Genomic DNA, 27,536 nt, shown 5'->3' with positions numbered 1-27,536 from the left:
GTGGGCCCTCATTGGCCGAGGCACTCTCCGCGGCCCGCCCTTTCAGGTGAGGAGCGCTTCGCACTGAGACGAGCGGCCGGCGCCGCCTATTGGTCAGTCGTCAGCCCGCCTCCTCCCCGCCGCGGCCTTCGGGCTCGTTGTTATGACGACACGGCCGTAAAGCCGCCATCTTGGTGGTTGCGGCGCCTTGCGACATGGAGGCCGCGATGGCAACGGGCGCTGGGCCGGCGGGGCTTACGGCAGCCGGGCCACGGGGACAGGAGTGCGCGGCCGATGCGACCTCCGGCCTCCTCGGCCTCCCGGCGCCCTTCGCAGAGGAAGGTACCGGCCTGGGGGCTCCGGGGGCGCTCCGGGCTTTCCTCCGCACGTCACGCGGCGCCCTGGCGGTCGGGGGGTAGACCCCCTGGGACACGCCCGGCGGCCCTCGACTCGATCCCTTAATAGTTCCTTGCCTGTTATTTGGGTGGGAGCTGCGCGTCTATTCTGGGCAATACGGTACGGGCGCCTGATCGACCGCGGCTCCTCTACTCGGAGCATTACGGCCCTGCACTCACCGGCCCTCCCTTTGTGCGCATCTATTCCGGGCAGTACGGTAGAGCCGCGTCTCCTCGGGCTTTTCTACCCCGTGTATTACGGTACCGCGCGCACCGGCCCTCCCCTGGAAGCGCATCGCCTGGGTGCGCCTCTATTCTGGGCAGTACGGTAGATTCGGGCTCCGCTACTCGGAGCGTTTCGGTACTCCGCGCAGAGCCCCTCGCTCGGAAGCGCATCGCCTGGTGCGCGTCTATTCTGGGCAATACGGGAGAGCCGCGTGCCTGGTCGCTGCTCGGCGGTCCCCTCTATTCGGAGCATTAAGGCACCGCTGGCGCGAGCCCCTCCCCTCCTGCTGCTGTTCCTAGCAGAGTACTGAGTGCCCGGAGCCCGCCTGCGCCCTGTTGCAGTCCAGGAAGCAGGCCAGGGAGGCCTGCCTGGGCGGGTGCAGAGGCGCAGCTGGAAGCCCCGCGCCTGGCTAGTGATGTCACAGGGCATTGTGGCGTCACTTCTGCTTCCCCCGAGGAGGAGTGCTGATGTCACATGACATTGTGATGCCACTTCCTGGAAGTGGCTGCCTTGCACGTTGCGCTCCCCGCCCCAGTAGCCTCTGGGGCAGGTGTTCCTCAGACTCCACCGTAGTTACTCCTCAGAGTGGGTGTCATTGTGGTGTCACTTCTGACACAGGAGGAGTGCTGGAGGCTTTGGGCCTTTGGGGCACTGATGTCATGGTGTTCAGGGCAGTGATGTCATGGTGTCACATGACATTGCAATGTCACTTCTGGTTTCCCCCCATAGGAGGAGTGCTGGCAGCTTTGCAGCTTTGGGGCAATGATGTCACAGTGTCACATGATATTGGCATGTCACTTCTGGTTCCCACCCATAGGTGGTATGCTGGCAGCTTTGCACCTTTGGGGTAATGATGCCATGGTGTCACATGACATTGTGATTCCACTTCCGGGTTCTCTTTGGAGGAGGAGGTGCTGCCGGCTTTGCACCCCTGTTCCTTCTCTGGTGGAGGCTCCCTAAAAGGGTGAGAAGCTGCCAGTACCTTCTCCTCCAGGGAGAACCCGCCAGTGCCTACCTTGCATGTTGCACTCTCTCCAAAGTAGCACCTGCGGCAAGTGACCTTCAGACTCCACCTTAGTTACACTTCTGGGTGGGTGTGTTTTAGTTAAAACACCACAATCTTGAAAAGCTGTCAAAGGTCTTCATGGTTTTAATTCCTTCCCAATCTTCCAGTACAGTTGCTCTCAGGCTTTTTTGCACCCACTTTCTAAAATGACAATCTATTTGGACCCACCAAGCTTTACAACACTTTTAAAAAGGTGATCTAGAAAGAAATAATTTATTTATTTACAAAAAAAATTCCTCACTCCATTTCTCAAATTGAGGCAACCCTAATGAATAACCTTCAGACTTGAGGGGCTTAGTTGTGTTACCCAGCCTTCACCTGCCTCTACCACCTGTCATTTACAGATTTGGGAAAAAGACGCTCAAACATTCTCTCACTATATTTTATACAAGGTTGCAAACTGCACCAGCTCAGCTCCTTGCAGGGCAGTTAGCAGCTACTTGATTTTTGAATAACCTCTGGGCTTGAGGCAACCAATTAAGTGGTCTTTCCATCACCTGTGTTTTCATTGAAGGCTCTGCAGGACCCACCAGAAATCTGGTCTCAACCCACCAAGATGGATGAAAAACACTCAGTTTGAAAAACACTGTTCTAATACATCTGTCATCAAACCTTAACTGTTCTATTTATTTATGATGTACTGTGACAAGGCTTTATAAAGCACCATCCTTATGCATGAAACTTTATGGAGTGTTCCCGCCCAGTGGGTTTACACTCAACAGTTAAATACTAGGAAATAACTAGGGAGTGGGAGGGAGATGGAGGCAGAGATGATCAGGCTAAGCATGTGTATGTATTCCTGTTGCGTGTATCTCAGTTTAGGTTGGGGAGGGCATAGGGGACAAGGTGGGGTTTTGAGAGATTTGGTAGAAGTAAGAGCGGGGCATCTGGCAGGTGTTTGGGGAGCAGCTCCAGGCTTAAAAGACACCAGGGGAAGACTGGTGGAGAAAGGAAGTCACCTTCCAGTGGTGGTGGTGGGGGTGTTGGAGCTTTTTCAGCACTGCAGTTCTTCCAATAAATGTTTGTTTTTAGGTGTGCTCACTTAATTGTACTTTGTTGTCCTTTAATTGTGTGTTAATCATGCTGTGCTATAAGAGTGGGCTGGACATACTTTTAACAGACATCAAGCTCTTTGAACTCTTGTGATCACTATTGTTTTAACTGCCTCTTTTCCTGGGCCTTTGAAAATAGCCTGATAATGTGGGAAATGACAGATGCTTTTTCAGTGAGGGCAGGGAACTAATGAGGAAAAAGCATCACCTGTTTTACTGGTGTTGAAGGTGCAACACTCCGGTTTCCCAGCTACAGTACCTTAATTATTGGGTCCTTTCTGCTAGTTGCTCAGAAATACTTCTGGTGATCTCTTAATGCAGGTCTGGGGAAGGCACCTGCACTCTTCGCATTTCAAGGACTGTTTCAAAACCATGTGCTCTTGTTCTGCCAAAACCAGTATGTGATGAACTCCACCTGGCAAGGGGGCTTGTCTGTCCCTTGTAGCTTCACTGCCTTTGCTGTGACCCTCCTGCCTTCCAAAGGGGTGCCAATCTTCTTGCCCTTTGAATTTCAGATGAAGATGACCGGCACAGGTGTGGCCGTTGCCAGTCTGAGTTCACATCTTTGGAGGAATTTGTGCAGCACAAGTTGCAAAAGCTTTGCCACAGACCTCAGGACTCTACAGCTACAGCAAAACAGGTGAGTTTTTTTGAAGGCAGGAAGTGGGCAAGGGGCTCGCTGGGCCATCAAGTCTTGCCAGTGGTTGTTCTGAGACACAAGCAGTGGCCTCAAACGGGGAGAGCATAAAAGTACTGCCCTTTTTTGAGTACTTGGTGACCTGGGCCACAGAAAGCCCCTTGGGGACTGGAAGGTTCATCTGGATGGGTGTTTAATTGCATTGGGCATGTAGCAGGACAATGAATGAGACTCAATATAAGGTTTAAGATGGTGTAAGGGGAAGAGGATGTGTGGAGCATTTCAGCTTGTGACCCTGCTGGCAGAGAGCTGCCTGAAATACTACCAAGCCTTGGGGGTGGAGTGGAATGGCCAGCTAAGTGCAGTCCCTGTTTCCCTCCTGAGACCTGGTTTGTTTCATCAGGTGGTTTCACCTCTGGAGGAGCCCATCACTGTGGCTCATATCGTTGTTGAAGCTTCTCCGATAACTGAAGAGGACAGCCACGCCTCCGCCTTATTAAGTAAGCGCACCAATCTTCTCAGAGGATCAGTAAACAGGAATATTGAGGTGTTGCTATAGACATTATTACATGCATGAACTTGGGAAAAGCTCCTCAGAAGCGCCTGGATAAATGTACTTGGGTTACAAGAACAAAACCATTGTGATTCTGTCTGCCTGTTAAGATTGTCAGGGTTGGTTCTGAGTCTCGTACGTCCACTGAAGCTTGGCCGACGTGGGCGTAATATAGAACCTTTTTTGTTGTGGTCCCAAGGCTGTGGAACCTTCTCCCAGGTAGACTCTACCTAGGTCTCTTTTGGCCTTCAGGTATCTTGCAAAAGCCTGCCTGTTTTGCAATGCTTGTGGTCTCAGGTGTGGATTGAGGGAGAAATATCTCCCTAGTTGTGTCAACCCTCTGTGTCCTGTTTTATTCATATTTTATTTCCTTTGTTGCATTTTATATTCTGCCCTTCTTCCAAGGAGCTCAGGGTGCCCCTTCCCCCACTTTTATCCTCTCAAAAGCCTTGTGAAATAACATAGGCTGAGAAAATGATGGGCTCAAGGTGTTGCGGGAGGTGTGGTTAAGTGGTAAATAAATTATTTTTGTGGATTTAGGAGTTAATTTAAAAAGCCTTGAAGACTCTGACTTGGCCTTGTTGTTCAAAGCAATCCAGCATAAAGAGTTCTGGGCATATACCTATTTTGGGTTTATCTTTGCAGGTAGTGGGCACATCAAAGAAGTCATTGTGACTGAAGAGCACATCTTTGAGAATCCAAATGGCCACATTGACGGTGAGATTGAAGAAGCGCAGGGTGGCCTCAAAGAGCTGGAGGAAGGGGCTTCCCTGGAACTCATCAAGGTGAAACTGCTGGTTAATAAAGAAGGCCGGTACGTGTGCGAACTCTGCCACAAGACCTTCAAAACGGTACGTTGGGGCTCCATAAAAAAAGCATACCTGTCCGTTCTGGACAATGATGTAATAGCTCTGACACTTCCATGTGTTCTTTCTGTAGTGTGTGTGTGTGTGTGTGTGTGTGTGTGTGTGTGTGTGTGTGTGTGAGAGAGAGAGAGAGACTTAACAGCTCAATCCTAGGCGTGTATATACAGAGATAAATCCCATTACAGTCAATAGGGCTTACACCTAGGTAAGTATGGATCAGACTGCAGCCTTAGTATTGCTACAACATCCAAAGCTAAGTATGCTCTTGAGAGCTCGCCATTGAAAGTTCCCACATGGCAAAGCGTGAAACTGGCAGTGCATGTGTGGCAATCTCAGAAGTGTCTCCTTTCCCTAGGCCAGCATTCTCAAGGCGCACATGATCACCCACAGCAGCAGGAAGGACTATGAGTGCAAGCTTTGTGGGACGTCTTTCAGGACCAAGGGCTCCCTAATCCGACACCATCGGCGCCATACAGGTGAAGGCAGAATTTGGCTTCTGGGAAAATAGAGGGTGTTGGAGCATCTCAAGAACTGGCGCGACTGTTAACGTTGGAAGAACAAATCTTGTTTGCAGGCTGAGAAAACCAAGGCAGGTTCCTTGTGCCAGGATCTTGTCTTGAGGCAGAGGTGTATCTTGTCAGTGGGGAGGGGCTGGGGAAGATGGATTTCTTGCCTGGGGTTGACAGGCCACACTCTTCCAGGCAATAAACTCTGTCTTCTAATACTTCTCCGCTGTTTAGATGAGCGTCCCTACAAATGCAAGAAATGTGGGAAGAGCTTCCGCGAGTCGGGCGCCTTGACTCGGCACCTGAAATCCTTGACTCCTTGCACAGAGAAAATCCGCTTCAACATGAACAAGGAGATTGCCATTAACAAAGAGGATTTAACTGCAGGTCAGTTGAAAGGCTTATGGCTGGCCCCTGCCCCATATGTGTTTTATGTAGTAGTAGTAGTAACTTTATTGTCATTGTGCTACAGCACAACGAAATTTATGCACCTTTGAGATACAAGCATAAATATATACTACAATTCCAACAATCACACTCTACACACTCACCCACACGTTCTATACAACGTGCATCATAATATAAAAACAGTATAACAGACCATAATGCCCAGGAGCAGGGTAACAACTATATCGCCTTATTCAATGTAATTATGGCTGTGGGATAAAAACTGTTCAGGAATCGTGTGGTGCTGCTCTAATAGTTCTGTATCGTCTACTCGACAGCAGCAGTTCAAAGAACTTATGAGACGGATGGAAGGGGTCTCTTAGAATACTATGTGACTTCTGCAGACAGTGAGATGTATAGATGTCCTCCAGAGCTGGTAGATGAAGGTTGATGATGTGCTGTGCGATCTTAATAATTCTCTGCATAGCTTTTTTGTCCCCTGCAGAGCAATTTCTGTACCACACCAAGATATCATAGGTTAGGACACTCTCAATGGTGCAACGATAGTAAGACACAAGCAGCTGCTGTGACAAATTTAACCTCCCAAGCTTCCTCAGAAAATATAACCACTTTTGTGCCTTTTTTATCAACATGCTGGTGTTAATAGTCCATGAGAGGTCCTCTGTGATGTAAATACTTAGGAATTTGAAACTAGCAACCCTCTCCGCCTCCTCACCATTTATGTATAATGGTGTGTGTACATCCCTCTTTTTCCCCAAAGTCAATTATAAGTTCTTTAGTTTTTTTTTATGTTAAGTGAGAGATTATTTTCTTTGCACCACAATAACAACTCCTGTACCTCCTTCCTATAAGCAGACTCATCATTCCCGCTAACAAGCCCCACCACTGTAGTATCGTCTGCAAATTTTATAATTTCATTGATGTTATGTGATGGGGTACAAATGTGTATACAGGGAATAGAGGAAGGGGCTCAGCACACAGCCTTGGGGAGCTCCTGTATTTAATATCAGAGTGGAAGAATGATAAGAGCCCATCCTAACTGACTGTGGCCTATTTGTCAAAAAGTCCTTTATCCACAGACAAATGTCTTGCTGTATGCCCAAACTAGTCATTTTAAAAAACAACCTGCTAGGTAGAATGGTGTTAAAAGCAGAACTATAATCCACAAATAACAGCCGTACATATGTACCCCGTTGTTCCAAATGATGCAGGACTGTATGTCAAACAATAGAGATGGCATCATCAGTTGACCTATTACTCCTGTATGCAAATTGACAAGGATCCAAGGTGGGTGGAAGACCAGACTTAATATGTTTCAACACCAGCCTCTCAAAACACTTCATAATTACTGAAGTTAGAGCCACAGGTCGATAATCATTGAGAGAAGCAACTACTGACTGCTTAGGAACTGGCACTATAATAGATGTCTTCAAGCAAGTAGGGATAGAGCACTGTGACAGAGATAAATTGAAAATATTTGTAAAAACTTCAGTCAGCTCTGCAGCGCAGTCTTTCAGGACCCATCCCGGAATTCCATCTGGGCCAGCTGCTTTCCGGACGTTAATATTCTGTAAAACCCGTTTCACATCATCAGGCTGCAGGACAAGTGACTGACCATCAGTGGCTGCTATCTCCTCCTCAAACTGGCCCTAGACTGAGCCTGGTTAGGATCCCAGCTCAGGATCCCTCACTCATTGGTCTTGGGCTAAACACGCATCATAGGGATTTTGAGAGGGCCATGTGAAATGAACTCCCAATTATAGTGAATCTCTGCGGGGGATCAATTCCAGGATCCTCTGCAGATACCAGGTTTCATAGATAATGAAATCTGCGGGGGAACGGTGACGGATGGAGACATCAAATAAAAAACGTCTTTCAGAAGCATCCAGGGGGGCCTTCTGAGGCATAGGGAGGCTACATGCAACCTCCTTGTGCACTTTGCCGTCATGAACTTATTAAAAGAATTGAAATGGAGAGTGAACGGTATGTCTGGAAGGAATCCCTTTGGCTTTGCCTTCATTGTCTGAGAGGATTTTTTTTCTTCAAGGAAGCTGGGGTAGCATACTGGCTGGAAACCAAGCTATAAATTTGAAAGTCCCTTGTCCAACCCTTTCCTCTGCCATTATCTTGTTAGGAGGCCTTCATCAAGCTGCAGCTCTGCATTGTCCAGTATTATTAGCCCATATTGCATATTATAATTGATTGTGAGGATTACAAGAAGATAACATATGAAGCACTTCAGACCATTGGAAAGGACCAAGTGCTAGCAGTGGTCTTGTTTGCTCCTGGTGGAACAACTGCAAAGTGGCGGGGGGAAGGGAAGGCAGGCCTTGAAGCAACCATGGAAGGCAGGTGGCCTGTTGAGCCCTGAACTTTGTGCTACTTTTCTCAAAGGATCCAGCAACTCCAACCCAGAGGCTCTTCCCTCGGTGGCCACGCAGCCTGCAGATTCCTCGCCTGTCATCCATCTAGTGACGGACGCTAAAGGGAATGTTCTTCACGAAGTTCATGTCCGGATGCAGGAGCTCCCCATCACAGAGGCAAAATCACCTGACACAGAGGTTGGTGCTGTCCCTCTTGGGGTACATCTTGTCATTAACTTGGGTCCAGGACCCTCTAGCCGTGGGCTTGGCTCTGCCTCTGATTAGAACAGTTGGAGATGGACTGTCTGCCTGTTCTCAGGCAATGGAAGAATCCTCATCACTGGGATTCCACACAGAGTAATCTGAAGCATAGTAAGAAAATAGCTTTCTTGGGGAATGTCAAGCCCAGCATGCAGGCTCAACACAGACTGTGTGTGGAGGAAGGAGAGCAGGTAGCGAGAGGTGCAGGTGTGAAGTGCTTGCCTCGAGTGTGCAGTAAGTCAGAGTTTGTCATTTTCTCCAAACGTGACAAACTGGCTGGTCATTAACTCCTCTCATGGCTGCTTATTCTCCCAACCATGTTTTGGAGAAATATCTGAGTGCAGCCATGGCGTCCAAGTTCAAGGTTTATCTGCCCAAACCTGGTTGCCCAAAGCCCATCTGGTTTTTTGAAGCCTGCTGCCTATTGGGTGCCCTTTCCACAGCCACATAAGGTCAAGTGGATTAATGGTGCTGTCTTTTTAAAGCAGTGGTTCTCAGATGGTGAGGCAAGTCCCTTGTGGAAGGGATAGAGTGTGTGTGTGTGTGTGTGTGTTGAATTCCTGAAGAGAACTCTGCCCCAAACAGGGCTTAATGTTATAGGCAGGAAACACCTGAGAGTTAGTCAAAATAGCTCCTTCCCAGGGTAGTTGGCTTTTACCATGAAGGCTTCTCATGCTGCATCCTGACCTGCAGGCCCTTCACGTGTGTGGATTCTAATGGCTGCTGATAGGGGCTCTCAGGAAGTAGAGGGAGTTCCTGTGGTGGTCAAATTGTAAAAGTTAGTGAGAAACAGGCTTAAGGCAGTGCCTGTGGCAACTGATGAAGACAAAATTACCAGGCTTTCTCTCCCCAAATGGTCACTGGTCTGTCTCTCATTTCCTTCAGCTTTCAAATTCCGAAGAGCTTCCCCCTGATGGAGGTGACGACGAGAACCTGCTGCGAGAAGCCATGAGGAATTCTGGGATTGTGATAGAAAGGGTGTCTGTGGGGGAGGGAACTAAATCTGACGAAGGAGATGAGGTGGCTGCGGAGGAAGGGGAGTTGAAGAGCAAAGAGATGGCGGACCCAGAGAAGCTGTGTGGGGCACAGTACGTGGAGATTGAGCCTGACGAACCTGTAAGTGGTGCCTTTCATGCTCCTTGCCTGCAGGAAGGGGGGGTTGGCTGATGCATAGAGAGGTTTGCGGCTGCACCAGCCTGACCCAGTTCCCCCCTCACCTTTGCTGCTGTTGGTGCAACATATCCTGGTTCAGGATTCTGCTGCTTGTTGCACAGACAGTTTCCTCTCTTTTCATAGCCAGGCGCAGCAATGGCGGATGACTGCAAGCATCACGTGTGCCCATACTGCAGTGAAGTCTTCCGGGACCACAGTTCCCTTGACCTGCATGTCAGCCGCCATCTAGGTAAGGAGGGGTCTCGTTCAGATTTCTGCAGGCAAATGGCATCCCTGGATGGTCACAGCTGCCATCTTTGGAGTGAGCAGAACATTTCTCAGCAGTGCAAAAAAATTCTGAAGCAATAAAGAGCAGAAGGTCATCCCCAATCACAACTCTTGGATTTGTCTTGCAACAAGTGTTGTGACGGTCCTCTCCTGCCCCAGAACCTCTTTTATTTCTGACTCCCCCCACCTCTCCTCCCCCAGACTACAAGCCTTTTACCTGTGAGGAGTGCGGCAAAGAATTCACCAAGGGTTACCTGCTGAAAAAGCACCAGGAAGTGCATGTCAACGAACGGCGGTTCCGTTGCGGGGAATGCGGCAAGCTGTACAAGACAATTGCACACGTGAAGGGGCACCGCCGGGTGCACTCTGACGAGCGGCCGTACCCCTGCCCCAAATGTGGCAAGAGGTACAAGACGAAGGTGAGCCTTCCAGAAATCCAAGGGGAAGCATCGCTTTCGAGCCCAGAATGAGGAATCCAGGGTAGTTTATCTTGGTCTTGGAGATTTAAACTGGTAGAAAGCGTTAGAGCCAGCAAATGAGTGCCAGGCAAGGGGATCCTGATGAGAAAATGTTTCCTACTTGTCAAGTAACTTTGCTAAATTAGCTGTGGTGAACTGAGGAAGAGAGGACTTTGGGGAAAATGTCTGCCTTCAGCACCCCTTGGTGTATTCAGCCCTGTTCCTTTTCTGAGTGCTCAGGGGGGTGGCTCTTAGTCGATTAAGAACAATGACAGGCTTGCAACATCTTAAAGGTGGACACATTTATTTTGGGATGGGCTTTTGTGAGTTCTAGTCAGCTCCAAGAGATGCTTCCTTCTTTGATCCTGTATTCTCGTGACTTAAAAGTTCACTTGAACAATTTTTAGAGGGAAAGAATTAAGACTAGATGATTTTCTTGCCATTTTTTGGCAGTCTGTGTGAATGCATTCTGCTTGGTGAGATCAAAGACTGAACCTCAGCTCAGTGAGCCTTTACTTTATCATGGCATTCTCTGCTGTTGCCTTGGTTTAAAAAAAAAACCAAAAAACCCCATAAAAATAGTCATGAGAGAATCATAGGAGGAAATGCAATCATGCAGCTGTGCATGATGATGATTTTTAGAAAGTTGGAATACATGGTATAAAATGGATTGTAGAAATCCCTGGCTGAAGGGAACGTAGAACACCAGCTCCTATAGACATCAGCACTGGCCTGAGAGGTGGATTACTACTATATTCTGCTTTTTAAAATATTGCAAGTTGCCTTTGGGAGCCTGTTCAGAAAAGTGGGATATAAATAAATTCCAGTGAGGCCATTGCAAGGTTTTCCCTTGGCAGATAAAAGGCATTTGCAGTGTTTGCTTTAGTGCTCAGAGTTCTTTGAGGTTGAGTGCAGTGAGAGCTGAGTTAGGTTTCCTTCTTGGAGAAGGGATGCTCAGCAACTCGTGACCAGTTCCAAGCCCTTTGGAACTTTGCGCCACTCTCTGGTGCCTCTCAGTCTCCTGCTCTTCTGTCCTCCAGAATGCCCAGCAGGTCCACTTCAGGACACACCTTGATGAGAAGCCATATGTCTGCCACTTCTGCAGCCAGGGCTTTCGGGAAAAGGGGTCCCTGGTGCGCCATATCCGTCACCACACTGGTGAGAAGCCGTTCAAGTGCTACAAGTGTGGCCGTGGCTTTGCCGAGCATGGCACCCTGAACAGGCACCTGAGGACAAAAGGTGAGCTGGCAGCCTCCTTTCCTCTCTGCATGCATCCTTGCACATTTCAGCACCCAGAATAGAGAAGGGTTTGTGTTCTCCCTTCCCATGATTTCTGAAACTTCTAATTCACATCAGACTCCCATTGTGAAATGGAGCAAGCAAAGACATTCATGATTCAAAGCCTAAACACATCTGTCATGGTAGTAACCTCATGAGATCTGGGAATCTGTTTGAACTTTTGAGAACAATTTTCTTGCTTTGTACCACTGTGAGGAAAAACTGTTAAGGGTTTTGACAACTCGTAGGTAACACAAAACTGGTACTTAATAATCCATTGTGTAAGAAGAAAGTAATGTAGTGGTTCTGGTTTATTTTAGAAATGATTAAGAAATGTCCTAATAGATCTAGATCTGTGGTGTTCTTGTGTCCATAGAAGAAATTATTAATACCTACTTGGGAGTTGTTTGCATATAACATTTAGCAAACTTTTTATATGCTAAACACTGGAAATTAGGAAGTGTCCCTAATGTAAAACAATGGGAAAATAAAATACTTAACATAAGAACATAAGAACATAAGAACAGCCCCACTGGATCAGGCCATAGGCCCATCTAGTCCAGCTTCCTGTATCTCACAGCGGCCCACCAAATGCCCCAGGGAGCACACCAGATAACAAGAGACCTCGTCCTGGTGCTCTCCCCTACATCTGGCATTCTGACTTAACCCATTCCTAAAATCAGGAGGTTGCGCATACACATCATGGCTTGTACCCCATAATGGATTTTTCCTCCAGAAACTCGTCCAATCCCCTTTTAAAGGCGTCTAGGCTAGACGCCAGCACCACATCCTGTGGCAAGGAGTTCCACAGACCGACCACGCGCTGAGTAAAGAAATATTTTCTTTTGTCTGTCCTAACCCGCCCAACACTCAATTTTAGTGGATGTCCCCTGGTTCTGGTATTATGTGAGAGTGTAAAGAGCATCTCCCTATCCACTCTGTCCATCCCCTGCATAATTTTGTATGTCTCAATCATGTCCCCCCTCAAGCGTCTCTTTTCTAGGCTGAAGAGGCCCAAACGCCGTAGCCTTTCCTCATAAGGAAGGTGCCCCAGCCCCGTAATCAGCTTAGTCGCTCTCTTTTGCACCTTTTCCATTTCCACTATGTCTTTTTTGAGATGCGGCGACCAGAACTGGACACAATACTCCAGGTGTGGCCTTACCATCGATTTGTACAACGGCATTATAATATTAGCCGTTTTGTTCTCAATACCCTTCCTAATGATCCCAAGCATAGAATTGGCCTTCTTCACTGCCGCCGCACATTGGGTCGACACTTTCATCGACCTGTCCACCACCACCCCAAGATCTCTCTCCTGATCTGTCACAGACAGCTCAGAACCCATCAGCCTATATCGAAAGTTCTGATTTTTTGCCCCAATGTGCATGACTTTACACTTACTGACATTGAAGCGCATCTGCCATTTTGCTGCCCATTCTGCCAGTCTGGAGAGATCCTTCTGGAGCTCCTCACAATCACTTCTGGTCTTTACCACTCGGAAACGTTTGGTGTCGTCTGCAAACTTAGCCACTTCACTGCTCAACCCTGTCTCCAGGTCATTTATGAAGAGGTTGAAAAGCACCGGTCCCAGGACAGATCCTTGGGGCACACCGCTTTTCACCTCTCTCCATTGTGAAAATTGCCCATTGACACCCACTCGCTGCTTCCTGGCCTCCAACCAGTTCTCAATCCACAAGAGGACCTGTCCTCTAATTCCCTGACTGTGGAGTTTTTTCAGTAGCCTTTGGTGAGGGACCGTGTCAAATGCCTTCTGAAAGTCCAGATATATAATGTCCACGGGTTCTCCCGCATCCACATGCCTGTTGACCTTTTCAAAGAATTCTATAAGGTTTGTGAGGCAAGACTTACCCTTACAGAAGCCATGCTGACTTTCCCTCAGCAAGGCCTGTTCGTCTATGTGTTTTGAGATCCTATCTTTGATGAGGCATTCCACCATCTTACCCGGTATGGATGTTAGGCTGACCGGCCTATAGTTTCCCAGGTCCCCCCTCTTTCCCTTTTTAAAAATAGGCGTGACATTTGCTATCCTCCAATCTTCTGGTACCGTGGCTGTTTTGAGGGACAAGTTGCATACCTTAGTCAAGAGATCTGCAACTTCATTCTTCAATTCCTTAATAACCCTTGGGTGTATGCCATCAGGGCCCGGTGACTTATTGATCTTTAATTTATCAATGAGGTCTGAAACATCTTCTCTTTTCACCTCTATCTGACTTAACTCCTCGGTTAGGAGGGGCCGTTCGGGCAGCGGTATCTGCCCGAGGTCTTCTGCCGTGAAGACAGATGCAAAGAACTCATTTAATTTCTCTGCCATCTCTAAGTCTCCTTTTATCTCCCCTTTCCCTCCCTCACCATCCAGAGGGCCAACCGCTTCTCTGGCGGGTTTCCTGCTTCTAACATATTTGAAGAAGCTTTTATTATTCCCCTTAATGTTGCTGGCCATGCGTTCCTCATAGTCTCGCTTGGCCTCCCCTATCACCTTCTTACATTTCTTTTGCCACAGTTTATGTTCCTTTTTATTCTCTTCATTAGGGCAAGACTTCCATTTACGGAAGGAAGCTTCCTTGCCCTTCACAGCCTCTCTAACTTGGCTGGTTAGCCATGCGGGCACTCTCCTGGATTTAGTGGAACCCTTCTTTCTTTGTGGTATACACCTCTGCTGGGCCTCTATTACTGTTGTTTTAAGCAGCCTCCATGCACTCTGGAGAGACTGGACTCTTTTTACCCTCCCTTTCAACCTCCTTCTAACCAGCCTCCTCATTTGAGGGAAGTCCGCCCGTCGGAAGTCAAGGGTTTTTGTTAGAGATTTGCCTGGTATTCTTCCCCCAACGTGCACATCAAAACGGATCGCAGCATGATCACTGTTCCCCAATGGCTCAGTAACGTTTACATCTCTAACCAGGTCCTGCGTACCGCACAAAATTAAATCCAGAGTCACCTGTCCTCTGGTGGGCTCCTTGACTAGCTGATCTAAGCCACAGTCATTTAGCACGTCAAGAAATCCGGTTTCCTTATCGTGACCAGAACACAAATTGACCCAGTCAATATGAGGATAATTGAAGTCCCCCATGATTACAACCCTGTCCTTCCTTGTCACCTCCCTGATCTGTTTCCTCATTTCAAGGTCCCCATCAGATTTCTGGTCTGGAGGACGATAGCACGCCCCCAGTATTACATTGCTGCACAAGCCTGGTAATTTAACCCACAGAGATTCTACGGTGGAGTCGGACCCACCTTCAGTCTCTACTTTGCTGGATTCTATCCCTTCCTTAACATAAAGGGCCACCCCACCTCCAACACGCCCCTGCCTGTCCCTCCTGTAGAGTTTATAGCCCGGGATTGCGGTATCCCACTGATTCTCCGCATTCCACCAGGTTTCCGTTATGCCCACTATGTCAATATTTTCCCTTGTCACCAGACATTCCAGTTCTCCCACCTTTGCTCGTAGACTTCGGGCATTCGCATAAAAGCATTTATACACGGAATGCCCCAGGATGGGCTGCTTATTTGCTCCTTTGTCCCCGCATCCTCTCATTGTGCCAAACCGTCTATCACATCCCATCACCCTACCTTTCCCAATTTCTTCTCCTACCCTGCCTTTGTCTTGTTGTTCTCTAACCTCCCCATCCTCATCCCATAGGGATGAGGAGTCCCGAACCGGATGCCCCTCGGCTCCTGTCGGCCTTCCCCCAGGGATCAGTTTAAAAGCTGCTCTGCCACCTTTTTAATGTTATGATTATGTTGTTCTGGCTAAATTAACATACTATTGATGAATGAGTGAAGTGTTGTCCCTTTGCAAAACAAAAAGACCAAAAACACAAAACTGGAAATGTCTGAGGTCGCAATCCTGCCCTTCACTTGTGCTGACCCAGAAGGGTCACAAATGTGCCATAAGGTGTGCCCTTATGCACCTTATCCAGCCTCTGAAGTGACTTCCTCAGCGAGGGTTGCGCCGCAAGCCTCTGGGGTGGGTGGGGAGGAGGCGGGAGGGAGGCGTTCCTGGGTGGGGGCGGGCAGGCAGCTGGTGGCCCCAGGGGTGGGTGGAGAGCAGGAGGCAGGGCTGGATCCAGCACTTATGCTGGATTCCAACCCCTGTTCCTGGGGAGAACAGAGTGGCTTTAAGCCGCTCCGGTCTCCTCCGACTTGCGCCACCTCAGGAGTTGGCGCAAGTCCAAGGAGACCCATAGTTGGAGAAGGTGTCTTACCCAGAGGTAAGGGGAAATGTTTCCCCTTGCCTCTGGCTAAGCTGCCTTGGGCCCCTATCCTGCACTGAATACAGCGCAAGCTTCTTGGCTTGCCTGTTCCAGCACAGGGTAGGATTGCACCCTAAGTTATGTTAATCAAGGTGCATTGGTATATTTCTGAGTCAGTCGGCCGTGATTAAAAACTTCTAATGCATGTGTTGGCTTGAGTGGGCAAATAGATCTCTGAAATTCAGAGGATTTCCAGTGGCTTGTGTCCTCCTGCCCCCCATTAGCAGTAGGAGAAGAAATCATCCCAAAATAAGCAACTCTGCTTTGCTGCCCTGTAATCATGGCAGGCATTCCCTTGGTGCAGGATTTTGTTAGATACAGTTGTTTGGATTGCAGTGTCTTGTGCATAGTGGTGGGTGATGAACTCACTCTGGACCAATTTTGTCCTCCCTCCCTCCCTCTTCACCTAGGTGGCTGCCTGCTTGCTCTGAAAGAGGCCGAAGAAGCGGTGGTGTCTGAGGAAGGCAGGTCCACTGATAACCTGGCTGCCACAGTCATTTCTGAAGACCCGCCTACAGTCCTGGTGGAGTTTTCTTCAGTGGTGGCTGATACGCAAGAGTACATCATTGAGGTATCTGAACAATGTAGGAGAGGCAGAGTCACTTTGGTTGAAGGCCAAGAGCTCTTGCCATGCAGGGTTGGGGGGGGGGGGCTTGCTGGCAGGCTTCATAATCCCTGCTAATTGGGTAAGGGGGCACTTTTTCAAGTGGTTGTTCCTCTTATCTAGCAGGGGAAGAGTAACTGGCCCTCCTCACCCCATTAGAGTCTTTTCTAGTGGCTGCCTGCTGGTGTTCTTTTGCATCTTTTTAGATTGTGAGCCCTTTCAGGACAAGGAGCCATTAGTTATTTGATTTTCTCTGTAAACCACTTTGAACTTTTATTTGAAACATGGTATATAAATACTGTTAATAATAATAATTAGGCCTCTGGACTGTAGTCAGCCCAGCACTCCTAGTGCGTTGCTTTCAAAGAACAGACTAGAAAGGTACATAGTTGTTGTGTGCAGTGGGTTGTTTCTGCTGACTGCAGATAAGGGGCTAAAAGGGGTTGCTCTGTCCTTTCTGTTTTAAAGACGGCGACTGAAGACATGGAAACCAACGAAGCTGCTGAACTAATTGAAGGAACCAGGCATGAGGTGGGTAGCTCTGCAGGGTCCTTGCTACTAACTGCTGGGTGCTAGCAGGAAAGGCTTGCATTAACGTGAACCCATGGAACTCCTTGCCACATGGTGATGGCACCTGGCCTAGATGCCTTTTAAAGGGGGAAGGACAGATTGGAAGGAAAGTCCATCACGGGACTTTCCCGTGCAAGCCATGTTGACAATATGGTTTTAGAAGTAGCCCTTCTCTAAATGCTAGCTGCAAAGGAGGAGCTATAGGGTGTGGTTATCTTGCTATTTTGAAATCTCCCAAAGGCATCTAGTGGGCCACTGGGAGAGCCAGGAAGCTGGACTAAATGGGCCCTGGGCATGATCCAGTGGGGTTCTTCTGGTGTTACATTAACCCTTGGCATCCCATTGCTCTTCCTCCTCCCCCTGCAGGTTGACAGTCACATCATGAAGGTGGTTCAGCAGATAGTGAACCAGGCCAATTCTGGCCATCAGATCATTGTCGAGAACGTCACTGTGGCAGAGAGCTCAGGCATGGCGCCCGACAGCACAGACACCATCGCCATCGCAACCCCCGAGTGTCTCACAGAGCAGGTTGCCATGACTCTGGCCTCTGCCATTGGCGAGGGAGCTGTACTGAGTGCGGAGGGTGGCATGGAGGCTGAGGAAGCGACTGTGACCATGGTGGCCTCTGATGATATTGAGATAATGGAGCACACCGGAGAGTTTGTGATTGCCTCCCAAGAGGGGGAGCTGGAGGTGCAGACAGTGATTGTGTAGGGCTAAGCATTGCTGGAGAGAGAACGGCCATATCTGCTGTACTTGGCCTCTTGGCTGCTTCATGCAGGGTCTTCACCTGTGTTGGGGAAAAGTGTCCACCAGGCAAAGTGCTAAGCAGCCCTAAAAGCCCCCTCCTAATGAGGGGAGACGGGCTGGTGCCAAGGGCTGGGGGATGCTTCATTGCACTTGTGGCCAGCTGCTGCTTGTAAAAGCCAGGCTGGGACTGAGCAAAGCACTTTAGCTGGGATTAGAGGGGAAAGGAGGCAAAAGGAAAAAAACCCTTGGCAGGGAAACTTCCTTAACTAAGCTCTGAGGAGAGGCTCCTTTGGGGGCGGGACACGTGCCTCCCTAGAGGGTAGTCTGCATAATCATGATGTAGCATGTGAGCTGCGTGCAACAGACAGGAGCTTGCCCAAAGGTTTGAAAAGTGCTTCACTGTGACACAGTGCAGGGTACTCCGAGGCATACCCTGGAAGAGTGAGAGAAAAGCCAGGCTGCTGCATGTCTCTTTTGTATCCATACCGCTTTTACTTGCAGATTGTACAGTGTAGCTTTGTAAATAAATTTTTTTAAAAAACACTTCCTTTTTTTGCAGAGCTCTCAGTCAATAAGTGGATTGATATTGCCAGCCTGAGGTTGCGTAGAGGGTTGCTTTTCTGCCCAGAGACTTGGCCTCCCCTTTGGGAGCCGGCTTCTGAGTCAGACTACTGGTCGGTCCAGCTCAGTAGTGTCTATACCGGATGGGCAGCAGGCTCACAAAGCTTCCGCCAGGAATCTTCCCCTGCCTTCCTGACCAGGCTGCCAGGAACTCAGCTGGGCCCTTCTTCCTGCAAAGCAGGGGCTCTGTCACTGAATGAGGGCCTCTCCCTCTCCTCAGCTGTCTTTCAGCAGAAACAGCTCTACAAGGCTCTGACACTGAATGGGATCTGGACAAGAGCAGCTTTTGCTTAACTGGCTCTTGTGACCTTGCAGAAAGACTTGAAACCGTTGCAGGAGAAGCTATGTTAATTCCGCTTCACTTTCATTCTATTTTCTTTTCAGAGGGGGACACTGGTAGCTGGATACATACTCGGGGCACAGAGCTCTGAAGTAGACCAAAATGAAAAAACTGATGAGCAGGGCAGCTCCAGCAGGGCTCTCAGATGACACCCCAGACTCCCCAGTGATCCACATGCAACCCAGACTGCAGTCCTTTGTGCTTGGCTACAAACTCATAGGAAAGGTGTACAGGCACTCAATGCTTCACTTCACAGGACCTCACCTTCGCTTTTTTCCAGTGCTCGCCAAGGGCCTCACAATTTCCATGATGTTGCTCAAGGCTCCTCTAGAGTAGACGTTTTTGTACCCACTGTGCCTGCTACAGTGCTGTGCGCACGTACACTTGCATCTTGCTGCCTTAAACCACTCATTGCTTGTCTGGTTGGTCAAGATCAGGTATAGAGTGAAGCAGAAGTAGGAGCCCAGGATCAGAGCGATGATGACCACAAAGCCAAGCATGAACACGATCCGCGGAAAGGTCAGGAAAAGGTGCTGTTAAAAGAATAGACCAGGCTCATGACATTCCTCCCACCTGCACTGTGTTTTGACCAAATATGGTCAGTTACTGTTTAGATCTTAATACTGGACTACAAATTCAAACTAGGCAAGTACAGTGGGCCCTCCCTAGCCAGCTGTGGGCTTGCAGTGGGAGGGCCTCAGAGGACTGGAAAAGTTCCTTTCAGACAAAAGTACTTTTGGTTTGCCAGCACAGCCCCCCCCCCAATTTCTGTATCTGTAGGAGGTCCTAGAATGATCCCCTGCAGATACTCGGGGCCCACTGTGACAGGCCTGAAGCAGTTCATCTAATCAGCTTAGGATACAACTGTCTTGATTTGCTTTGAGGGAATAACCTTTAGCCATTTCTGCCCAACGTTGCATATGCATAATAGGGATCAAATGTGTATACCTGTGGGCTGCGCACAGGGAGACAGACAAATCCACACCAACTTTGTAGAAATTAATCTCAAGATTGGTGGTGAGATTTTTTTAAAGAGGGGGCACACTTAGTTTAATGTGTATAATTTAGAAGCTATTTGACTTAATTTCAGTTGCCTTAGCATCAAGGTTCTGAAATACACTTTGTGTAGCTGAGGAAGTCAGGTCCTACCAACACCAATTCATGCTGTGACAATTGTGTACCCATCAGTGGCTCCACAGCTACAGCTATAAAAAACCAGAACTCTTTACCTGGATAAGGAAGACCACGTCAACTGGGTGCTCTTGACCTCGGTCATCCAGGTAATGTCCCAGCATCATGTTGGACAAAACCACCACTTGGATGAGGAAGGTGGTGGTAATGATGGCGATGGCTATTGCCATGGCTAGCAAGCTCAGGAGGTAGAGGAGGAAGTATCTCATGTTGAAGGCCCCAATGCAGTTGTTGACCCAGATGCAATGGTGGTCAAAGCGATGCACACAGCCGTTGCACACACCTGTTCAGAAGTAGAATCAAGTCAGGATTTTTGTATTGGGGTGGGGGGAACACCCCTGTTTAACTTACTCTTCCAACAAAACACCAGGACACAAATTATCTCTGGGCCATCACTGATTTGATTACTGAATTTTGTCCAACATGGTGGGAGCAACAGGCCACACTGATGACATCAGTTGGCTTAGTGGGAAAGCACATGCTTTGCAGGCAGAAGATTTAATCACTGACACCTCTAAGTAGGGCAGTGTTCCATCCCAACCCACCTGAGACCTGAAGCCATTCAGTGTAGACTATGTTGAGCTGGACTGACCAAAGGTCAGGCAAAGGCAGCCTCCCAGGATTTTCAACAGAATGAAGCTTGCTGTGTGTGCCTTCCTAACATTTGACCAGTAGAACCAGGCTTACCTTTTCCAGGCTGCATGGAGATGTTCTGAAGCGAGTCAAGACACTCGGGAGTCTAGGACCAGAGCATGGACGTACGCCTGGTTACCAGCTCAGCCCTTTCCAAATGAGTATTCTTACCACAGTGCTTGGATCTGGCTGGTTTTCTCACGCTGCAGGTGGGGCACTCCGTGTCCTTCTTGAACATGACACCATCATAGGCATATACATGGAGGAACAGGGCCTGGTTGGATTTGGTTATGGTACCTATAAGCAGGGGGAAACAGCAATTGGATGAGAGATACACCTAATGCAGGGGTGTTAAACTCATTTCATACAGTGAGCTGAATAGCATCCATGGTGCCTGCTGAGGGCCTGAAGTTGCACCTGTAAGCAAGATGTGATGTCATTAAGCAGGCGATGGCCTGAAATCAGCACTTCGTTCTCACATAGAAACTCATTAGCTGCAGATGACCAAAGAGAAAATGTGCAAACCTTTTAGCTGCAAATGACAGAAGAGGAAATGTGCAAACCTTGACCATATGGGCTACCCTTTCAGCAGCACCACTTCTGTTGCACTGTCACTTTGCAGCTCAGCAACTGGGTGCTCTTCAAAGTCAGGCCTTGGCAGAAGTGGCACTGCTGAAAAGGTTGGCCTGTGTGATAACGGCTCTCCTGCTGCCTCAGCAGCGTCTCCCTCTCTCACCCCCCTTGGTATGCCCTTTCCTGCATAGCATCCCTTGCTTTCCAAGGCCTCCTATCTCTGCTCATGCAGAAGCAGTGCTGCTGAAAGGGTGGCTCCAGGAGAGCCCAATTATAATGTGGGCTGGATACAGAGCTTCCAAGCGCCACAACTGGCCCACAGGCCTTTCATTTGACACCTGGCCAAAGGCATAACTGAAACAGCCCTCTTAACTGGGTTATTTTCTTTTCAAGCTTCTCAGGCAGATGATCCATAGATGCAAAAGATGGTCAAACATGTCACATGATTTAATGGTGTCATTTCACCACCACCACCAAAAATTCTTATCTGAAGTAAAATAATGTGCTGGGGGGAGGGTCCCTGGCAGCCTTGTTTTCTACATGCAGGGATGTTCTAACTATCAAAGAGTTATATTACCTATATAGAAAAGTCTGAAGTAATGCGGCTCCAGACACAGTGATGAGGCTCTCTATCACCTTGTTAGCTGTTAGACCATTTCGTGGGTCTTGCAAGTGTTGTAACAGCTCCCAGGTGAAAAGTGGTCTTACCAGGGTTGGTCTTGGAGCACAGAAGGAAGAATCCCAGGTTCACAAGCAGCAGTAGGTAAGGCAGCAGGAGGATGAGGATGTGGAACTCCAGCTCCCTGCAGTAGCTAAACACTTCCCAGCTATACTCGCCATAGACCAGAACTTCCAAGACAAAGTTTAGGACTACAAACAGACAGCTTCTGCGCGAAGAGGGAGACAGGCGAAAAGAAGACACATTTGCAATAATTTTGCACTGCAGCCCAAGGGCACCCAAAAGGTCCTCTGATCAGAAAAGCCAAATTGACTCTTAACTTAGTGTTTTCTCACAGGCTTCCTAACTTGTTCTGTTTTTTTAACCACTGTGATTTTTTTTACAATGGAGGACAGAGTGCCTATACCTTTAATGGTTTTATGGAAGAGGGGAATTTTGACAGGTGCAGTTTTTTACATCCTTCCACATTGAAGGACGCCTACCAAAATTCCCTCTTCTATACAATGGTTAAAGGTATAGGCACTCTGTCCTCCATGGTATCTGGTCACCCTCCTCCTCCACCTCCGCAACTCTTTCCTACTGGGTAGAGAATGGGGATTAGCCTGTCAAAGCCATTTGCAAAGCTATGGAGATCCAGGGGCCTGCTGGCAGCAACCATCCTGCCCAGCCAAGGGGAAGGAGCAAGGGAAGGAATGAACAAGCAATACCGGGTGTGAAAGAGTTGGTGAAGCGGCTTCAGAACTCGGGCTGGAACGAGACACAACAGCACCTGCATCAAAGATGACAAAGCAGCAAATTAAGACAATGCAGGAGTCAGACTCCCCAGCTGCAGTCTGACAGAGGCTGGGGGGAGAGCAAAAGGCCGTGGACACAAGCCAATGGTACATTTCCTTCCCTTGATATAGAAGAGCTGGCCACTGACATCTAGGCCTAGTATGCCAAAAGAGCAGATGAAGAGTGGGTCTAGTTTCTGGACTGTATTTTCAGGCTACGGGGCAGGTGGGGGGGGGCTGATATTACAGGATGCTCCCCCATACAGAGAATCTCACATAGAAAACTAGCACATTAGGCTAGACTGGAACTGTCCCCCCAGAACCTAGGTTTCCCAGGAATGGGAATGTTTGTATGGAGGATCTTGCCATCATATGAGCCCCTAGCTAGAGTCTAAAGTGATACCTGCCAAAATTGCCCCCCTCAACTCTGAAAGGTGCAGGGGCTGTGTTGTCTGCTATGGCATCCTACTGCCGAGTCATCATCAATCCTGGTTGAGAAAATGAGGCAGCACAGATTAGAAGCCACAGCCAAGGTAGAGCAAATACTAAGCTCTATTATCTTACTGAAGACATGCATCCAATGTGAAGCATACACTTCTTGTACATCAGTGGGCTGGGGCACCTCCCTGGCAAAGAGTTTGTAGCTCTTCTGTCAAGAGAGAAGGTGCCTGAGCGCAGACAAGATTGAGACAAATAAAATGATGCATGAGGTGAACTGAGTGGATAGAGGGAAGTTCTTTTCTCTCTTACACAACACCAGAACCAGGGGACAACCACTCAAATGGACTGCTGGGGGAATCGGAACAGACAAAAGGAACCGGCATGTAATTAGTCTGTGGAACTCCTTGCCATAAGACGCTGGGTGGCACCTGGTCCAGCTGCCTTTAAAATGGGATTGGACAGACTGATGGAGGAAAAGTCCATCACAGGTTACAAGCCATGATGGATATGTGCAACTTCCTGTTTTTAGAAGGAGGCTGTCTCTAAAGGCCATGTGCAAGGAAGGGGCAACAGGATGCAGGTCTCTTGTTGCCTTGTGTGCTCTCTGAGGCTTCTGGTGGGCCACTGTGAGGAAGCTGGACTGAATGGGCCCCGTTTAGCCTGATCCAGCAGGGATCTTCTGATGTTCTGATACACTGATATTGTTTCCACCTCTGCAAGCCAATCGCGCTGCCTTTGCAGAAACACAAGATAAAAATCAACAAATGATTCATTTGCACTAACATGTCTTACCTGAGTTCCCCAAGCAACAACTCTTGAGGGAAAGCTGTGCTTCCTTCCAGAAAAGACACAGAACAGAATGCTCAGCAGAACCAGAATTACGTAGAGGAGGAAGAGAATCAGGAAGTCCATCCTGTCCTAACAAAGCCTGGAGCAGTTTATAGGGAAAAGAGTTCCTTATGTCCTGTCAGCAAATGGAGAAAAGCAGGAGCCAACATTGTAAGGAAAATCTCAGAACCCATAAACACTTTGCCTACTACAGGCCATATTGAACACTGTCTCATTGATTGTCAACTCCAATTATGAATCTGTGCCTGAGTAGTAACTACCTTATGCTATAATGAAGTGAAAGAAAACACATTTTGATCTGCTAGAACCAGTCAGGCTTCTGTCTTTCCTTGCTATTGTTTGCTGGACAGTCCATGTGGAACCACTTTGGGCTGTCTTCTCAGACTAATCACCCTCCTTTGTTGTCTCTGTGCAATCCCATGTCATGGAGTTTATTTTTTTACCAGGGGCTCTACAAATGCAAATATGTTTTCAGTAAGTCTTTGGTTCACTGGGTGACTAAGGCTGCATTCCTACACATACTTACCTGAAAGTAAGTATGAGTTGACTTGCCAATCAATTCAGTGGACTTGCTTTAGAGTAGACATGCCCAGGATTGCAGCCTTAGACCAGTGTTTCTCAAACTGTGGGTCAGGACCCACTAGGTGGGTCATGAGCCAATTTCAGGTGGGTCAAATTCATTTCAGTATTTTTTTACTATATTAGTAATGCTACCATGATATGCTTGGTGCTGATATGGTACATGATACATGATATGTACTTGGTACATAATATGTATATGCTATACACTTGATGCTACCATGGTATGTGACTGCATTTGGGAAAATGTTATATACTTGTTCTTTTAATAGGCTACTATGTATATGCTTTTAAGAATGATAGTAAATGGGACTTACTCCTGGGTAAGTGTGGGTAGGATTGCAGCCTAGGATTGTTAAAAGTTTTGCAGCTTGATAATATCACCTCTGGTCATGACATCACTTTCAGTGGGTCCTGACAGATTCTCATTCTAAAAAGTAAGTCATGGTGCTAAAAGTTTGAGAACCACTGCCTTAGACTACCATGGCCAGGTTTTAAACTGTGGTTTTTTGAGTGGTCATGTGTTCAGGCACACGACTGAGCTGACTGTCTCCCTGGCAAGTCTGGCTCTGGCTGGTGGCTCTCTTTACATGCTAGTTTGAACTGATGGATCAGTCCTCAAAGGGACTGAAGGACTGGGTGTCCTTCCTTGCCTTCAAGGCACACAGTATACACAGACATTCCTCCAACCGAGAGCAGGGCCAGAATAATCACATTTCTGGAAGCCTCTGAGATTGGCTCTCCACATGCAGAGAACTCCACCATGTGTGCTTGTGCAGATGCTCACTCAAAGGAGGGCAGTGACAGGGAAGCTACCTGCCTGTACCTTTCCCATCCCTATTCATATCTGTTGCATTTCTGGAACAAGGCGGATGTTAAAACTCCACCCCACAATGGGGAGAGGTACTGCCCCTGCTTCCTGTTTCAGTGAAGAATCTGGGAATCTGGGAGGACACAAGGACTGACTCAAGATCTGAGCAGCACTTTGTGGTGCAGTTCCAGCACTTTATCTCCTCCATCCCTATGCTCTCCCCCAGCCGCCACCTCCCTTGCACCCTGGGCATAAGTACTGTATAGCAGTGTAGCTAGAGGGGGAGCCAAGCACTAAGTTCTGCAGGGTTCCTCACTGCAGTATGCAATGGCCCCTCCCCTTCAGAGCCCTTCTTGGCCACTAGAGCAATGTTTCTCAACATTTATTCTCTGCTGAACCACTTCACACGGTCCACCTATTCAAAGTACCACTGAAAGTAACTGGCAGTGACGACATTGCCAGTTACATCTGAGTTGGGAGGCCAGATGCGATGCAGTAAGAGGCTTAGGGTGGTCAAGAGGACTTCCGGAAAAGCATGCTCTGGAGCCTCCTCCTGCTGTTTGTGGCATCACGCTCCTGCTTTCGCTGCCAGGCGGCAGGGGTCCCTTGCATTCCGCCAGACATCCTCAAGTACCACTGGTGGTTGAGAAACAATGCATTAGAGCAAAACGAAAGCATTCACCTTCTGGGTGCATTTCAGGGAGGCCTCCTGGGCATGTGCCTCTGTTTTGCTCTAGCAGCCCATCCAAAGAGGAGGAGCTGCTGCACGCCGTGGCAAAGTGCTGTGCAAAACTTAGTGCTTTGCATCAGGGATGTGTGGTGGGTGGGGAGGCAGGTGAGGCAGAGCCACCCCACTGAAGTCCTTAGAAAAGGACTGCTGCGAGGACCATGAGGGCCTAGTGCAGCAGGGATGTGGGGTAGTTGGGGAGGCAGAGCCTTCGAAAAGCACACCTGAGCGCCTCACACGGTGGCCTGGCGGTGGCGCTTTCTGAAGGACTCTGGTGGGGAGGCTCTGCCTCACCTGCCTCCCCAGCCACCCCACATCCCTGGCACCCTCACAGCTACGCCACTGGCGCAGTGCTGAAGCCACACCTGCAGCTGGGTGATGAAGGGACGCAGGGCCAGTTCCGCGCCGGGCCGACTCCTGCCCTCCAGGCTGCTTGCTCGGGAGCCCTGCCTGGAGAGGCTGCCAGTGACGGGGGGGGGGCTGGCCCTCCACACCTTCCTGTTCTGCAGTCTGTGCATCTCTCCTGGCTGCTGCCTTGTAAGCTCCTGGGGCAGAGACCTGCCCCCTCCCTCCCTGCTGGGCGTGGCTACCAACACCCCCTGGAGGCCCCAGTGCTGCGAGTTAGTCACGTGCTGCTCCCTCTCCCCCACCCCCAACCTCAGGGCCCACTGAGGTTCCCCACCACCGTTGCCTGGCAACGCCGCACTCCGCGCGCCCGCCGGAAAGGCTTTGCTCACGTGACACCGCGCCTGCGCGTGCTGCTGAAGCAGCCGCCATGTTTGGCTGACGGAAGCAGGAAGTGCGGGGTGAGAAAGTTCGAGTTCCTAGAGCGCCATCCTGACCTTGCTCTGACCGGTTGCCGTGGAAACGAGCGGCGGCGAGGCACGGGGGCGTGGCTCCTACCTGCGAGGGATGACGTCACCTCCGCTCTGGTGGGCGGCTCTGGAAGTGCAGCCAGCCTTTTTACTCCGGGCTAAGGCTGCAATCCAGCCGCCGTTACCTGGGAGTAAGCCTCATAGACTGTAATGGGACTTACTTCTGAGTAGACCCGCACAGGATCTGGCCTTGAGGCTGCAGTCCTAGCCACCCTTACCTGGGAGTAAACCCCATTGTTTATAATGGGACTTCTGAGTAGACCTGCACAGGATCTGGCCCTGAGGCTGCAGTCCCAGCCACCCTTACCTGGGAGTAAGCCCATAGATTATAATGGGACTTAAGCATCCCTGTCATGTGAAGTGCCGTCCCATCATCCTGTGGCAAGGAGTTCCACAGATTAGGGCAGGAGGTCTGGCTCAGCTGGTAGAGCTGCCGCCTTGTATGCCTGAAGATCTGAGGCTGCCAGTTCGAAACAACCGGAAGTACCGGAACAACCGGTACCAGTACTGGTAGTTTCAGGAGGAGGACAAGGAGCTTGCTCAGGATGCAGAACGGCAAGAGGTTCCCAGAGGGTGTCACAAGGTGGGAGATGGGGGCCAAGGTGAAGGAGGCCTTAGGAGGTAGCCAGAGCAGGGTGTGTGAGTGCTTGTGCAGTGGTGCTTTTCAAAGGACTTCAGTGGGGAGGCTCTGCCTCACCTTACTCCCCACTCACCGCATGTCCCTGCCCAACCACAGTAAAAGTAAAACCAACATTCACACA

The 27,536-nt window shown here is 49.1% G+C and overlaps 2 protein-coding genes across 4 annotated transcripts; one reads left to right on the top strand and one right to left on the bottom strand.

The window, feature by feature from the left end:
• Nucleotides 1–175: 175 nt before the first annotated feature.
• On the top strand, nt 176–18,214 carry E4F1 (E4F transcription factor 1). Its single transcript, XM_066640443.1, has 14 exons — nt 176–321; nt 3,234–3,358; nt 3,759–3,855; nt 4,554–4,759; nt 5,130–5,250; nt 5,515–5,667; nt 8,083–8,249; nt 9,198–9,428; nt 9,609–9,714; nt 9,954–10,171; nt 11,251–11,449; nt 16,170–16,330; nt 16,832–16,894; nt 17,300–18,214. The coding sequence occupies exons 1-14, from the start codon at nt 195–197 to the stop codon at nt 17,645–17,647; spliced, it is 2,322 nt and encodes a 773-aa protein (XP_066496540.1). The 5' UTR covers nt 176–194; the 3' UTR covers nt 17,648–18,214.
• Nucleotides 17,852–26,697, bottom strand: ZDHHC4 (zinc finger DHHC-type palmitoyltransferase 4). 3 transcript variants are annotated; one of them, XM_066640445.1, is made up of 8 exons: nt 26,638–26,697; nt 23,727–23,898; nt 22,428–22,489; nt 21,750–21,928; nt 20,640–20,765; nt 19,874–20,118; nt 18,909–19,177; nt 17,852–18,731 (listed from the first exon to the last, which is right to left on the bottom strand). In XM_066640445.1, exons 2-8 carry the CDS (start codon nt 23,844–23,846, stop codon nt 18,674–18,676), a joined length of 1,059 nt encoding a protein of 352 aa, XP_066496542.1. In that variant the 5' UTR covers nt 23,847–23,898; nt 26,638–26,697; the 3' UTR covers nt 17,852–18,673. The 3 variants fall into 3 exon arrangements, with proteins under 3 accessions (XP_066496542.1, XP_066496543.1, XP_066496544.1); XM_066640446.1 differs by lacking the exon at nt 26,638–26,697 and adding an exon at nt 26,266–26,575; XM_066640447.1 differs by having other exon boundaries at nt 17,852–19,177.
• Between the last annotated feature and the right edge of the window lie 839 nt (nt 26,698–27,536).

The sequence above is a fragment of the Tiliqua scincoides genome, chromosome 13 (assembly GCF_035046505.1).
Source record: "Tiliqua scincoides isolate rTilSci1 chromosome 13, rTilSci1.hap2, whole genome shotgun sequence".
NCBI classification, from domain to species: domain Eukaryota; kingdom Metazoa; phylum Chordata; class Lepidosauria; order Squamata; family Scincidae; genus Tiliqua; species Tiliqua scincoides.
Note: the sequence above shows the minus strand (reverse complement) of the source record. Positions and strands in the feature narration are given on the sequence as shown.